The sequence below is a fragment of the Delphinapterus leucas genome, chromosome 4, assembly GCF_059928025.1.
Source record: "Delphinapterus leucas isolate spDelLeu-1000000601 "Yukka" chromosome 4, BTC_Dleu_Yukka2, whole genome shotgun sequence".
NCBI classification, from domain to species: Eukaryota; Metazoa; Chordata; class Mammalia; order Artiodactyla; family Monodontidae; genus Delphinapterus; species Delphinapterus leucas.
This window is the reverse complement of record NC_143132.1, coordinates 74,872,682-74,889,521: the sequence shown is the minus strand read 5'-3', so window position 1 is coordinate 74,889,521 and position 16,840 is coordinate 74,872,682. Positions and strand designations below refer to the sequence as shown.

The 16,840-nt window shown below is 35.5% G+C and overlaps 1 protein-coding gene across 6 annotated transcripts in view; it reads left to right on the top strand.

Moving 5' to 3' along the window:
• OPA1 (OPA1 mitochondrial dynamin like GTPase) overlaps positions 1-16,840 on the top strand; it is a 92,943-nt gene that overhangs the window by 58,821 nt on the left and 17,282 nt on the right. For all 6 annotated transcript variants that reach the window (XM_022569444.3, XM_022569412.3, XM_022569418.3 and 3 more), the window contains 4 exons: positions 984-1,124; positions 2,946-3,062; positions 9,803-9,896; positions 10,406-10,516. In XM_022569444.3, the coding sequence (XP_022425152.1) occupies positions 984-1,124; positions 2,946-3,062; positions 9,803-9,896; positions 10,406-10,516 (463 nt within the window). The remainder of the gene's footprint in view (positions 1-983; positions 1,125-2,945; positions 3,063-9,802; positions 9,897-10,405; positions 10,517-16,840) is intronic.

Below are 16,840 nucleotides of genomic sequence, written 5' to 3'. Positions count from 1 at the left end.
ATGGTGGGAACAGGGGGACAGGTGGAAGTGAAACAGGGCAGGAGGAGTGGGAGAATAGAGTTGGAATTTTCCTTCCTGTCTCAGACCAAATAGCAGAAGTTTAAGGAAACTGAAGTTTCTCTTTATTAAATTTCTTCTAATGTTTTCAGAGAATATTATTTAGTAGTTCCATTTACAAGCCCTTTATTTGTGTTTCAGTGTTATTTTTATATAAATACTCAGATTCCGTAGCTTGGTACAGTTTCGGCCAAAGTGCTATGGTAGTAACTTGTTTAGAGTAGTGAATTTGAAGCTAGTTTCCTGTACCGTGCAGTTTTGAAAGAAGGATGGAAAAAAATGAAAAGATAAAGTTAATTTGACACCGTACTGAGTCTTGCTTTCAGACTTACCACTAGTGTGTATGCTTTCCTCATTTGGTGAAGAGATTGTAAACAGTTATAGAGAAGAGAGTGGAAGTGAATTTAAGAATGTTGGGCACCTCACAGAAGCAATCTAAGAACGATTTCAATGAAAAGACTTTTTAAAAAAATCAGACTGAATTTTGTATTTATCAGAAAAGGAGCATGTCAACAGGCACAGGGCCTTACAGTCATCCAGTTCTTAGATATGAGGCATTTATAGAACATTATCTCTTCCCATGTATATAGGGCACTTTTTCCTAGATTGAAAACATACCCTAAGGTCAAGAAAGGATGTACATAGTAAGGTGCCTGATCCTGTGACTTGGACAGTAAAACATCTCAGCCAAAGTATCGATAAAGTATAGCAAATAGGGCTAATCCCCTTCCCCCCTTGCCCCCTCACATGTCCAGGTTGTTTTGCATTCATAAGCCGGGGTACTCTGGTTTTCCCTGTTTGTTGTGGTTGAGCTTGTGTCACCAGTCGTGCAAAAGTAATATATTTATTAAAATTGGGACTCTGTTTTTATAATTATGCCAAATCATGAACCATCTAAACACAGTCCTCTTTTAAACATTTCAAAGTGTGTTCACAATGAAACCAAGAATGAACTGGAGAAGATGTTGAAATGTAATGAGGAGCACCCAGCTTATCTTGCAAGTGATGAGATAACTACAGTCCGAAAGAACCTTGAATCCCGAGGAGTAGAAGTAGACCCAAGCTTGGTAATAAACTGCTGAAAAGCATGAACTTGCTTCCTTAGTCTTTGTTTCTTGTAGTAAAATGTTACTACTTCTAATGTATTACTTAGATATTTAAGTGCTTAATTGTACTTTGATCCTGTGTACTTTTGCTGACAAAAAGAACTTGGTCATTTTGAGTGTGGAAACAGTTGAAATTTTATTCTCAGTGTTGCTTTAAGTATAATGCTTTAATTTGTAAATGGGGAACTTGAGACTTAGAAAAGGGAAGTTCTCTGGGCAAATTCAGCAGTAAGTTCTGGGAAAAGGGGAGAGACCCCACCGAGATCTCTGCACTACGTTACGCTGTTTCAGATTACAGAATGAAATTTTTGCTTAAATATGGCTCACTTAATATGTATGTTTTTTCAGTCAAATGTATCTTAATCAGGTATGAGTAAATTGGATAATACCTTTGGGTTCTATCTCATTTTCTTTCTTCATAATAAATATGAGGATATATAATTATAGTTTAGGCTACTTTTGCTTACCTTCATGATGCTTATTTGGAGAAAAATTTAAAAAAACAATTGTGTTTCTGGGCCTGTGTTCCCTAGTTAGTTAGGGTGTAAGGGATCAAAGCTTCATTTTAACATTAGCTTAAATTGGCTTAAGGGAACCCCATTTAGAAAAGTAATTCTAGTGAGGAAAACAATCATTTAAGAAGTTTCAGGGCCATGCATAGATTCTTGTAAAGATTTATTTGCTATTTATGTTTCTGCACTTGAGAAATGAGTATACTTAATTTAAAATCCACCAGAGGTCAGAACAAGAAAAGAAAACTGATGAAAAGAAACAGTTAAAGCTGCTATACATCTCATTGTTTATAAATTGAAAATGAAATTAAAACTAATGATTACATGAAATTATTAGTTGAATATAGATTTCATTTACCCACATTGGTCCTAGCTCTTACTAACAGTAAATTCTGTTCGGTTGGATACTTTTGAACTTTATAAGTGGTTAATACAATAGGAGGGACTTTATCCATATCTTAGGATATGAATTGGCTGTATATCTTACTTTCTGTGAGCGAGAAAGTATCAGATTTTTTCCAAGAGAAACTATGGTCACTGCATTTTGTGAAGCTATAAAATAGGTAGCAAAGTACTGTGATAAGAATAGTGGATAGACTAGATGTCAGGAGATGTGAATTCCAGTACACTTCCATTCTATTAGCTAGTAATACTGCCTTTAGTTATTGGTATAATCTCAGCCCCCTTTTCTCATCTGTCAAATGGTGATGATGATGCTTGTTCTACTTTCTCAACATTATTTTTGTTGTGCTTGAAAAAGGACAATGGTGTGGAAGACCTCTGAACACCCTAACAGACTCTATAGTAATAAAGTGGTGGGGGTCATATTGCTGAGGGAACAATGAAATTTCATAACGAGAAAGGAAATGTTGTTGGGTTGATGGACATGGTCTGAGACCAGCTTCCTAGTCTGACTCTGACCTCTGACAAGGCTCACCACCTCTTTTTGTCTTGGACACCTTACCTCTAACTAGAGGAAGATAATCTCCACCCTCTCTACTCTACAAGATGATTAATAATAATGCTTGTTAGAAACACTGCAAATATTGAAGTATATAGACTGGTAAGGAGTCAGAGTACTAGTGGTCTAATCTTTACCTTGAAAAAAAATTTTTTAATGGATATAGAAGGTTGACAGAATAACAACATTGCCATTGGTTTTAATTAACTTTTTTATAAGTAAACTTTGTATATGACTTTTCAGAATGTGTTTGATCAACCTGGAGAGCATACAGTAACTCTTTGGTCTCTTTTCTTTTTATTATTTTAGATCAAGGATACTTGGCACCAAGTTTATAGAAGACATTTCTTAAAAACAGCTCTAAACCATTGTAACCTTTGTCGAAGAGGCTTCTATTACTACCAGAGGCATTTTGTAGATTCTGAGGTAAGGTTTCCAAAAACAAAGAGAAATGTTTTTTAGTGATAGTTGTTTAATTGCTTAAAAGTAAGCTTGAGGTTTAGCATTAACTTTTAAGTCTTTTGATCTTCTGAAAAAAAGTATGCGTAATTTATAGAGTGACCTAACTCTTATTTTTTCAAAGATATTTACCACTTTTGTAGTGATTACATTTTACATACATATCATCCCAGTGCATATTAGATCGTGTGCATATAATAGGCACTACAATATGTTTTAAAGATTTTTTTAAGAATTAACTTTATGTTAGAAAATAATACTTTACCATTATAGAAAGTAAATGGAATAAATAAATGTTAAGAAAAACAACCATGCAAAAGGAAACAATATTTTATAATCCCCTGACCTAGAAGTACTTTTAGTTAACATTTTTATGTATATCCGTTCACCTCTTTCTATACATGTTGTATGTATGTGTGTGTAGATATATAACATAACCATTTATTTGCATAATGGAAATAATAATGCACTACATTTTTTATCATGCTTTTCCCCCATATTATAATTCTTTATATCATGAAAATCTATTTTTTTGTTTTTGAATTTTTTTCTATTTATTTTTTTTATACAGCATGTTCTTATTAGTTACCAATTTTATTCATATTAGTGTATATATGTCAATCCCAATCTCCCAATTCATCCCACCACCACCACCCCTCTCCCTGCTTTCCCCCCTTGGTGTCCATATGTTTGTTCACTACATCAGTGTCTCTGTTTCTGCCTTGCAAACCAGTTCATCTGTACCATTTTTCTAGATTCCACATATATGCATTAATATACAACATTTGTTTTTCTCTTTCTGACTTACTTCACTCTGTATGACAGTCTCTAGGTCTATCCACGTCTCTACAAATGACCCAGTTTCGTTCCTTTTTATGGCTGAGTAATATTCCATTGTATATATGTACATTTTCTTTATCCATTCATCTTTCGATGGGCATTTAGGTTGCTTCCATAGCTGGCTATTGTAAAGAGTGCTGCAGTGAACATTGGGGTGCATGTGTCCTTTTGAATTATGGTTTTCTCTGTGTATATGCCCAGTAGTGGGATTGCTGGGTCATATGGTAATTCTGTTTTTAGTTTTTTAAGGAACCTCCATACTGTTCTCCATAGTGGCTGTATCAATTTACATTCCCACCTACAGTGCAAGAGGGTTCCCTTTTCTCCACACCCTCTCCAGCATTTGTTGTTTGTAGATTTTCTGATGATGCCCATTCTAACCAGTGTGAGGTGATACCTCAGTGTAGTTTTGATTTCCATTTCTCTAATAATTAGTGATGTTGAGCAGCTTTTCATGTGCCTTTTGGGCATCTGTATGTCGTCTTTGGAGAAATGTCTACTTAGGTCTTCTGCCCATTTCTGGATTGGGTTGTTTGTTTTTTTAATATTGAGCTGCATGAGCTGTTTATATATTTTGGAGATTAACGCTTTCTCCATTGATTCATTTGCAAATGTTTTCTCCCATTCTGAGGGTTATCTTTTCGTCTTGTTTACAGTTTCCTTGCTGTGCAAAAGCTTTTAAGTTTCATTAGGTCCCATTTGTTTATTTTTGTTTTTATTTCCACTACTCTAGGAGGTGAGTCAAAAAAGATCTCGCTGTGATTTATATCAAAGAGTGTTCTTCCTAGGCTTTCCTGTAAGAGTTTTATAGTACCTGGTCTTACATTTAGGTCTTTAATCCATTTTGAGTTTATTTTTGTGTGTGGTGTTAGGGAGTGTTCTAATTTTATTCTTTTACATATAGCTGTCCAATTTTCCCAGCACCACTTATTGAAGAGACTGTCTTTTCTCCATTGTATATCCTTGCCTCCTTTGTCATAGATTAGTTGATTATAGGTGCGTGGATTTATCTCTGGGCTTTCTATCCTGTTCTATTGATCTATATTTCTGTTTTTGTGCCAGTACCATATTGTCTCGATTACTGTAGCTTTGTAGTATAGTCTGAAGTCAGGGAGCCTGATTCCTCCAGCTCCATTTTTCTTTCTCAAGATTGTTTTGGCTATTCAGGGTCTTTTGTGTTTCCATACAAATTGTGAAATTTTTTGTTCTAGTTCTGTGAAGAATGCCATTGGTAGTTGGATAGCGATTGCACTGAATCTGTAGATTGCTTTGGGTAGTATAGTCATTTTCACAATGTTGATTCTTCCAATCCAAGAACATGGTATATCTCTCCATCTGTTTGTATCTTCTTTAATTTCTTTCATCACTGTCTTATAGATTTCTGCATACAGGTCTTTTGTCTCCTTAGGTAGGCTTATTCCTAGATATTTAATTCTTTTTGCTGCAATGGTTAATGGGAGTGTTTCCCTAATTTCTGTTTTGGATTTTTCATCTTTATTGTATAGGAAAGCAAGAGATTTCTGTGCCTTAATTTTGTATCCTGCAACTTCACCAAATTCATTGATTAGCTCTAGTAGTTTTCTGGTGGCATCTTTAGGATTCTCTATGTATAGTATCATGTCATCTGCAAACAGTGGCAGTTTTACTTCTTCTTTTCCAATTTGTATTCCTTTTATTTCTTTTTCTTCTCTGATTACTGTGGCTAGGACTTCCAAAACTATGTGGAATAATAGTGGTGAGAGTGGACATCCTTGTCTTGTTCCCGATCTTAGAGGAAATGCTTTCAGTTTTTCACCATTGAGAATGATGTTTGCTTTGGGTTTGTCATATATGGCGTTTATTATGTTGAGATAGGTTCCCTCTGTGCCCACTGTCTGGAGAGTTTTCATCATGAATGGGTGTTGAATTTTGTCAAAAGCTTTTTCTGCATCTAGTGAGATGATCATATGGTTTTTATTCTTCAGTTTGTTAATATGGTGTATCACATTGATTGATTTGCATATTTTGAAGAATCCTTGCATCCCTGGGATAAATTGCACTTCATCATGCTGTATGACCCTTTCAGTGTGTTGCTAGATTCTGTTTGCTAGGATTTTGTTGAGGATTTTTTAATCTAAATTCATCAGTGATATTGGTCTGTAATTTTCTTTTTTTGTAGTATCTTTGTCTGGTTTTGGCATCAGGGTGATGGTGGCCTTGTAGAATGAGTTTGGGAGTGTTCTTCCTCTGTTCCAATTTTTTGGAAGAGTTTGAGAAGGATGGGTGTTAGCTCTTCTAAATGTTTGATAGAAATCACCTGTGAAGCCATATGGTCCTGGGCTTTTATTTGTTGGGAGATTTTTAATCACGGTTTCATTACTTGTGATTGGTCTGTTCATATTTTCTATTTCTTCCTGGTTCAGCCTTGGAAGGTTATACCTTTCTAAGAATTTGTCCATTTCTTCCAGGTTGTCCATTTTACTGGCATACAGTTGCTTGTAGTAGTCTCTTAGGATGCTTTGTATATCTGCAGTGTCTGTTGTAACTTCTCCTTTTTCATTTTTAATTTTACTGATTTGAGTCCTCTTCCTCTTTTTCTGGATGCATCTGGCTAAAGGTTTATCAATTTTGTTTATCTTTTCAAAGAACCAGCTTTAGTTTTATTGATCTTTGCTATTGTTTTCTTGTTTTTATTTCATTTATTTCTACTCTCATGTTTATTATTTCTTTCCTTCTACTAACTTTGGGTTTTGTTTGTTCTCTCTCCAGTTCCTTTAGGTGTAACTTTAGGTTGTTTGTTTGAGATTTTTCTTTTTTCTTGAGGTAGGATTGTATTGCTATAAACTTCCCTCTTAGAACTGCTTTTGCTGCATCGCATAGGTTTTGGTTTGTCGTGTTTTCATTGTCATTTGTCTCTAGGTGTTTTTTGATCTCCTCTTTGATTTCTTCTGTGATCTCTTGGTTATTTAGTAACATATTTTTTAACCTCCATGTGTTTGTGTCTTTTACATTTTTTCCCCTGTAATTTATTTCTAATCTCATAGCATTGTGGTCGGAAAAAATGCTTGATATGATTTCAGTTTTCTTGAATTTACCACGGCTTGATTTGTGACCCAGGATGTGATCTGTCCTGGAGAATGTTCCATGTGCACTTGAGAAGAAAGTGTAATCTGCTGTTTTTAGATGGAATGTCCTATAAATAGCCATTAAATCTATCTGGTCTGTTGTGTCATTTAAAGCTTGTGTTTCCTTTTTAATTTTCTGTTTGGATGATGTGCCCATTGGTGTAAGTAAGGTGTTGAAGTCCCCCACTATTGTGTTCCTGTTGATTTCCTCTTTTATAGCTGTTAGCATTTGCCTTATGTATTGAGGTGCTCCTATGTTGGATGCATATATATTTATAATTGTTATATCTTCTTGGATTGATCCCTTGATCATATGTAGTGTCCTTCCTTGTCTCTTGTAACTTTCTTTATTTTAAAGTCTATTTTATCTGATAAGAGTATTGCTACTCCAGCTTTCTTTTGATTTCCATTTACATGGAATATCTTTTTCCATCCCCTCACTTTCAGTCTGTATGTGTCCCTAGTTTGAAGTGGGTCTCTTGTCGACAGCATATATATGGGTTTTATTTTTGTATCCATTCAGTGAACCTGTGTCTTTTGGTTGGAGCATTTAATCCATTCACATTTAAGGTAATTATCAATATGTATGTTCCTATTACCATTATGTTAATTGTTTTGGGTTTGTTTTTGCAGGTCCTTCTCTTGTGTTTCCCACTTAGAGAAGTTCCTTTAGCATGTGTTGTAGAGCTGGTTTTGTGGTGCTGAATTCTCTTAGCTTTTGCTTGTCTAAAGCTTTTGATTTCTCTGTCAAATCTGAATGAGATCCCTGCCGGGTAGAGTGATCTTGGTTGTAGGTTCTTCCCTTGCATCACTTTAAATATATCGTGCCACTGCCTTCTGGCCTACAGAGTTTCTGCTGAGAAATCAGCTGACAAACTTACGGGAATTCCCTTGTATGTTGTTTGTTGCTTTTCCCTTGTTGCATTTAATATTTTTTCATTATCTTTTGTCAACTTGATTACTAAGTTTCTTGCATGTTCCTCCTTTGGCTTATCCTGCCTGGGACTCTCTGAGCTTCCTGAACTTAGGTGACTATTTCCTTTCCCATGTAGGGAAGTTTTCAGCAGTTATCTCTTCAGATATTTTCTCAGGTCCTTTCTTTCTCTCTTCTCCTTCTGGCACCCTATGATGAGAATGTTGGTGTGTTTAATGTTGTCCCAGAGGTCTCTTAGGCTGTCTTTCTTTCTTTTCATTCTTTTTTCTTTATTGTGTTCCACAGCAGTGAATTCCACTATTTTGTCTTCCAGGTCACTTATCTGTTTTTCTGCCTCAGTTATTCTGCTATTGAGTCCTTCTAGGGTATTATTCATTTCACTTATTGTATTGTTCATCTCTGTTTGTTCTTTAATTCTTCTAGGTCTTTGTTAAACATTTCTTGCATCTTCTTGATCTTTGCCTCCATTCTTTTTCCGAGGTCCTGGATCATCTTCACTCTCATTATTCTGAATTCTTTTTCTGGAAGGTTGCCTATCTCCACTTCATTTAATTGTTTTCCTGGGGTTTTATTTTGTTCCTTCATCTGGTACATAGTCCTCTGCCTTTTCATTTTGTCTGTCTTTCTGTGAATGTGGTTTACATTCCACAGGCTGCAGGATTATAGTTCTTGTTTCTGGTGTCTGCCCTTTGGTGGATGAGGCTATCTAAGAGGCTTGTGCAAGCTTCCTCCGTGAAAATCTTGCTTTAAATAATTCTTTAAAAGAACTGTAGAAAGTTGTTAGAATGGACAACTGCACTTTAATGTCACATTTTACAAAGTAACCCCTAGGTGGCGGTAAACTAATGTATTTTGAGCTTTTCCATACAAGGATAAGTGCTTTTTAAAGTGTCCTTCTGAAAGAGCTCTGTTAATCAGCGATCTTATTTGAGACCCCTAAAATGTTTTTCTTTTGCATTTTCAGCAGCTTAAAAGAAATTTGTGTTTAAATGTGCCCGTGTAAAAATTGGCAAGTTGTTTGCATAATTTTCATTGTTAGTAAGACCTCTCTATTGAATAAGCTTTCTTTCTTTTCTTTCTTTCTCTTTCTTTCTTGCTTTCTTGCTTTTTCCCTTTCTTGCTTTCAAAAAGGAATATGCTATTTTTTTAATTGAAATATAGTTGATTTACTATTTTATATTTGTTTCAGGTATACAGAATAGTGATTCAATATTTTTATAGATTATACTCCATTTAAAGTTATTGTAAAATATTGGCTGTATTTCCCTGTACTGTACAGTATATCCTTGTAGCTTATTTATTTTATACATAGTTGTTTGTACTACTTAATCTCCTACCCCTGTTTTACTCCTCACCCAGAGGATAAGCTTTTTTAAAACATCGTTAATGTATTTGCATATGCAGCTGAATTTCAAAAATGGCTTGAGTGTACACTCAAAGAACAGAGCTTAGCTTAAGGGCATATTTAAGATAACATGATTGTTAGTTGAACTAAATGCTAAGTAAGGATATATTCTGTGAACTTCTGCTTGTATATAGCATAACGAAATTCTCTACTTCCCAAGTTTACTTGATTTGTCATTGGAATCAAAACAAAGCTATGTAGCTGTGGTGCAAATAAAACCCAAATCATGTAGAACTTTGTGGTTCCTGTGCAGAAAAAATGCAGTAGGTCCTATCTACAAGAGGAATATATGTATTAGGTAAATCTGATTATTTTTTATTAAAGCAGAGGCTGTAGGTACTGATTTCAGGAATTTTATGTGTTCATGATTGTGGTTTTCATTTTTAAGTTTGCATCTGGTAATCTTTATTACCTAATATTTCAGTTGGAATGCAATGATGTTGTCCTGTTTTGGCGAATACAGCGAATGCTTGCTATCACTGCAAATACTTTAAGACAGCAACTTACAAACACTGAAGGTAAGCCACAGAAGGAGCACTTTCTAATTTGACATGAAAAATAACAGTAATAACATTTCATTTTAAATGGATGGATGCCAAAACATTTCCTGAATATTAGATTTATTAGAAGACCAAAAATTATAATTTGCCTTTAAAATAGTAATGAAAATAAACCATAATTGAAAAAGATGGGAGGTAAACATACCAGGAGTCTTTCTTCATTACACAAAAACTCTGTTAGGAAAGGACTCCTAAGCATCACTTAGGTTTTTTGGGGAATCTGTACTTCCATTAAAATGTTAGGGCTTAAGAATAGGACTTTCTCTGAGGATATGTGTTAGTTTCATGTTGATAAAAGTACTGCATAACAGGTAGATATTCTCCCTATAACTGAGAAGTCTGAACTTAACAATAGATTTATCGTGATGAGAAAAATAAGAACTTGCTCTCCATATATTGTTAGCTTTATCATCCTTGTGCCTTCATAAAAATCATGCTTCTCATATTTCTTTATTTGCTTTAAACAGTCAGGCGACTAGAGAAAAATGTTAAAGAGGTACTGGAAGATTTTGCTGAAGATAGTGAGAAGAAGGTGAAATTGCTTACTGGTAAACGAGCTCAACTGGCTGAAGACCTCAGTAAGTAATCCTTCCTGCCCTCCATCTCACTGCCTTTTCACCTTCCGCACGTCCATTTATTTCTCCATCTCATTTTAAACTTATAGAAAAGTACGTACAAAGAGCTTTTTCCCCCTGAACTGTTTGAAAGTTGCTGACCTGAAGTTCCCTCAGTTCCAAGTACTTTAACGTGTGTTTTTTAGAAACAAGAATTTTCTCCTAGCAACCATCAAAATCGGGATGTTAATAACACTGATAAATTACTACATCTAATTTTCAGACTCCATGCAAGCTTCACCTGTTGTCCTAATATTGTCCTTCCACACAAGATGTTCCATATTTATCTTGTGCTTTCCCTGACCAAGCTTCCCTTTTTGGAGAATGAGATTTAGAAATCAAGAACTAGGAACCAGATATGTTCATCATTATTGAAATATCACTGTTCCCAGACCCACTTGGTGGAGCGAAGGAACAAATACCATGTGTGTGCGTGCGCATATATACACATATTTACCTCTGTATTTCTAATCATATGTATATATCTGTATTGAAAACCATAAGTTGACACCGGTGCTTTCCATTTTAATCTAATAATACCGAGTTCATTCTCATTTTTTCCTTTTCCTTATTTGTAATTCCTTTTTCTGACAGTGATAAATCTGGCTCTACGTATCTTTAATATATTTCCTTATTTTGATCAGTCCTCTTATATGTAACCAAACTTGCTACTGTCCCCTTCATTGCACAAATGTCCTTCTCACCCAGCTCGGTTCTTATCGCCCAACTCCAGGCCACTACCACAATACCTTACCCTGTGTTGACACCCTTTCCACCTCATCTAGGCTCTGACATTCTGTGCCAGGTTGCCCTTCCTAATGGAGTCCTTTATACTGAGCTCATGCTCTGACACTGCCAGGCATCTCTCTCTCTCATTCTTCCTACCCCCTGCCCGGCTACACAAGGACTCTTCCTCACCTGAAGCCCAACCGTGCTTTTGTAGAGATACTGTTTTCATCCTGCTATGCTATGGCCTCCTGCACTGACTCTCCTCCTACACGATCCTCTCCTCACTGCTGGGCAGGTCACGAACACCCTCTTACACCTGGTCTGGCTTTAACACCTATACCAGGGTGATACGGCTCCCCACCTTCAGCCCCCAACCTAGCTGGGCCCTGTTAGTCACTTTGTCACTTTGTTTTTGGGGGCTTTGGGGGGGCGCGGAGGGACATTTGGTTTTTCTTTGAATGCTAGTGAATTCCTAGCTTTAAGATGTTTGGATTGCCTATTAAGATTTACTTAGATACTTGAGAACCCAAGGAAATCAGTGAGAAGTTAATATTATTAAATAAAAATAAAAATACTGGTGGTTAGTGCTTCTGTCTGAGTTTACCTTGTTACAAGTTTCCCTTATTTCAACTTCATGAAACAGTATTTTTTTCTTTCAATGTAAACTTAAATTTACTATCTATGAATTTTCTGATATCCAGAAGGTAGCACATGCTCAACCAAAAGCAGTTCTTCACATTTGAAAACAGTTTCTAAGCTGAATGTTTAGCACTACAATACAACCCCTAGAACATCCAAGTGAAACCAAGCAGCGCCTTCCTGTCTTCTGCTGTGTGCCAGAGCAGCGTGTTCTCCTCCACTGCCTGTCCTCTCTTTCTCTCTCCTCCCTACTATCTCAGCTTCCTATTTCTTTCTCTTTTCCTTTTCCTTCTTTCTTTAGGTAATCTTTTTTTGAAACGTATCTCACTTTAACTTTTATTTCCATCTTCTGTTGCTATTCTTCCAGTTTTTTCATGCTGCCTTGGTGGTGTAGTTAAGTCTGTGCTAACTCATAGAAGGCCTGTGCTTAAATCTGAACTACCATGTACTAGCTGTGTTATCTTAGGCAGGGTATCTTCCACAGCCTTAGCTTCTTTGTAAGAATGATACTATAATAGTTTTTTTTTTTTACAGGGTTGGTAGGGGAATTGGTTCAAAAAAACATTTGGAAGTTTCTGGTTCATAATTTCATGCTAAATTAGTACTGTTACAGGAAGAGATGTGTCAGTATCACAGTGTATACAGATCTATTTCTTTTGTATCCCTCGAGACATAGTTATCAGACAGTGAAATACTTCCATGTGTTTTACCAGCATATACATTTTTAAGCGATGAGAAAATATGTCTTTTCTCATGTTTTATAATAGAGTCTTGTGTAACCCCATCATTTTCTACTCCCAATTTGATTGTTTAAGGAAAGTGTATTGCTAACACAAATTTGTGCACTGTCAAGCCAAGTCTTATGTTTTCCTGAGAAAGTACTCATATGACTCCCTTGAAATGATTTACTACTTTTGTATATATATAATTATTGTCGTGTTAATGTACCAAATAATGTCCTTGGAAGCAAGTGTTTGACCAGTGACTCAGCCTGATCAGTCACACTAAAGGAGATGAGCCATGACTTTGTCCATTAGTTGAAAAAAAATCTTGAGAGTACCTTTTCCTTACTGTTTATGTTCAGTCTAACACTTGCGAATATGGTCATGGATACTTTCAGCCAGTAAACTGTCACAGTTTAATGGTTACTACTGTCTTACACAGATCAAAGTTCCTAGTATAGCATATTCAATTAGAATATGGTAAGTCGGTTAATGAAATTTAGAGAAAGGGAGTCAGAGTTTTTGTTGGTTTGTTTTTACTACAGTTTCAAAATGGTACAGGGTAGATTATTGTAGAGATTGGTAGAAGTTTGATGCATCATATATTTTGCCAGTTTTAAACGTGCCCAATTTCAGATCATTTCACCACTTTACTTTGGGGATTCTTTGACTGGTTGTCCTTTAAGATGAGTACATAAGTAGTATGGTATTCTCTCATATTCTGGAGAAAATACACCATGTTCAATATTGAAGTGAAGCCACAAGCTAGAGTTAGGAAGATGAAAGAAATGAAAGAAGAGCTTGCCTCTTCTAGTTCTGGGAGCCTTATGAGATGAGGAGGCATACAAGGAACCAGGACTCTGGAGATGCAGTGGATTCCATAGGTGGAGCAGGGGAAGGTCAGGAGGAACCTGGGACATCTTAGGATATAGAAAGTAAGGAAGTAGTTGAAGGATGATAGGGACAGGTCAACAAGATACAGAAGCCAATGTGCAGAGGTTCCTGTTGGCCAGAACTAGGACAGTTTGGGCATCAATATAAATAAGGACAGTTATAAACTATAATCCATTGAATGAAACAGGAGTCCATAAATTGATAATTATATAAGTAAATGAATAAAATCAGTGATGAGGAATGGGATGTTTGTATAATCACACAAACTATCTCCATGCAAAATAATTGAAAAGGAAAAAAGAGTAACTTTAAAGTGGGGAAGCCTGGTAATAACCACCTTAATCAAGTGGTCACAGTAATATTATCAGTAGTAGTCAAATCAGAACTGTGTGCCACCTTATAGAATGCAGTGAGAAGAACCCAGCGTCACTTCTATGATTTTCTTACCTTCAATGTATAACTTAAATTCAATCATAAGGATACATCAGAAAAACCCCAATTAAAGCACAGTCTACAAAATAACTGGCTTGTAATCTTTAAAATGTATCAAGATCATGAGAGACAAGGGAAGACTGAGGAACTGTTCCAGGTTGAGGGAGACTAAAGAACAAGAAAACAAAATACAATGCATGATCCTGAACTAGGTCTTTTTGCTCTAAAGGACGTTCATGGGACAGTTGGTGGGAATCTAAGGGTTACATGGTAGTAATACTTCACTGTTAATTTTTAAACCTTGTTAGATTGGGATTATTTAGGAAAATATCCTTATTTGTAGCTACTACACAGAATATTTGGGGCTTGTGGGGCATAATGACAGTAAATGATTCAGGAAAAATGTTCTTTGTAGTATTCTTACAACTGTTGCCTAAGTCTGAGAAAAGGGTAAAAAAGTATTTAATTTTGTTTTTATAGCTGACAATGGATCAGGGATCATATGAAAATAATTTAGAGATAATGAGACTTTTGAAAACATGACCTCTGAAGATGTTGAAAGACTGGGTTGCCTCATGGACGGTTTAGTAAAATACATAGCTAATCTTTCCACCTTATTCCTTTTTTGCATTGTCTAGTCATACTCAGAACTGTCTGGTGTTTAAATATGTTCACTATGACCTTGATGAAATTCTTCTGATTTTATAGTGAATTTTATCTCAAAGGATTTTTTATAGATACTTAAATACAGCATTAATTTAGTTAAAATCTATTTGGATTCCCAGCATAGTTTTTAATAATGTGTCCAATGTATTTACTGAAACAGACCGCAATTTTAAAACGCTTTCTTTGAAGAGGAAAAAATTGGCATGTTACAGCTCAATTTAAAATGTTTCTTTCTATAATGATCTGCTTATGATTTATAAGATGTATTTTATGATTGTCATTATATAAAATAAGTAATAGTGCTCACATCTCACAGACTTTTTTTTGGAGTTTATTCTCCATCCCAGCCTGGAAACTGAGTGTCTGGACACTGGTAACAACTGCTAGTAATGTTGCTAAACTGAGTTTCATCAGAACAGCATGGGATTCTTTTATTGTTTGCTCTGTAAATATCGTATCAACCTAGCTTACTGTGAGTTTTTGGACCTTGATATCAGTTGCGTGGGGTTTAGAGCTTAGGTTTCTTTTTTAACTCTTGTTCACTATTTCCTGTGTACATAATCAAAGAATCGCTGATACCCAGGAATTAAAGGCGTATTACTGATCATTTAGATTGTTCTCTTCTTATTTTACAATAAATTCCTTTTCATTTTTGTATCGAAACTTGAATCTATTTATGAATATAAACTAATATTTGAATAAATTTCCTGTGCCAGATATTAGGTTATGTGTTTAACATGCAGTCTCATAGGTATAGTCATTTTTCTCATGTTATAGAAAAAGAAACGGCAGCCTAAGAAACACACAGATAGTAACCGGTGAAGCCAAGATTTGAGCCCAGGTCTTTTAACTACTCTGCTGAACTAATTTGAGAAGAAAACCCCAAGGTGTTAGACAATATAATTATATAAAATGGCCTTCTGTATTTGGAGGCTCCCATAGTTAACAGTGTCCTTTACGGAGAGGGTCAAAAAAGACATACATGTTAGTTATGACCGTGATAATCATCATGATCCTTATCATCCTCTGTACTTCGTACACTAAAAAAATTTTGCAGCTTAAACTTTCAAACAATATGAAAACTTTGATAGCATTAGAACATCTGGGTAAGAGAACACAGAAGTGTAAATGAAGCCAGTAAACAGATGGAAGGAAGTTAATTTTCTTTATGTGACTTGTTAAATTGTCTTGAAGTACACTCAGTTGAATTCCGCGATAGGTAAGTAGTATCAAAGTTGTCCAAAGTTCAGACACAGCTTTTCAGTGTGGTGTGTTTGTACTTAGAGACTTAAAATCCAGCTGTAACAGATACAGAATCTTTACTTGAGCATATGGCTGTTATTCTAAGTTGAGGCTTTTTGTCGAACTTGTCTGGGAGTGTTGAAATGTTTTATAATAAACTTCAGTGTATTTCTTCATATTTCTTGTACTTTACATGAAGAGAAGATATGCTTCAGTCAAAACGAATGTTTCATATTTACATCTATACATGAAGAGAAGACATGCTTCAGTCAAAACCGAATATTTCATATTTACATCTATCTCATTTACTAATGAAATATGAAAACAGTCTTAAACCTTTTTACTTGGGCTACCATTACACAGGCTTATTTTAATGGTAATAGTTTGATGTCCTCAATGTTAAAAACAGTGTAGCTTAAAGAGGCTGGTAAATTAGAATTTTCCAATATCCGCAGCTTTTTTTCTCCCGTGGTTAATTTGCTCTGCTGACTCTCTACACGAGGTGGCAACAGCTGGCCTTTTTACTAGAGGTCCGGGGATTAGAGAAGCAGCCTCAGCAGCATGCTCGGCCTCTTGCCTCTGTTGACTGTTCTTTATTGTTTGATGCCTGAGCATCTCCCAGACAGCCGGCAATTGTTTCTTGAAACTAAAGTTTGTTTCTCTTGGCAATATACAATGCTGGTGGGGCTTGTCTTTGTGTCTCCTTACTTTCCCAGTCTCCTCTTATCCTCCATCCTATGCTTTCTCTTGATAATTAGAATGGAGGAAAGATACAGGCTTTCTATCTTAGTGTGCAGGAGATTCAGTTTTGATGCTAAAAACTTAGAAATATAGATGACAGATGGAAATTTCTTTTTTCTCTGAGCTACCAGGTAGTAACAAATTATTTTTATAATGAAAATTTTGTTTGTTCTTCATAATAAACGTACTAGTGCATTTTTTAAATTATGGTTATAAAAAGGGA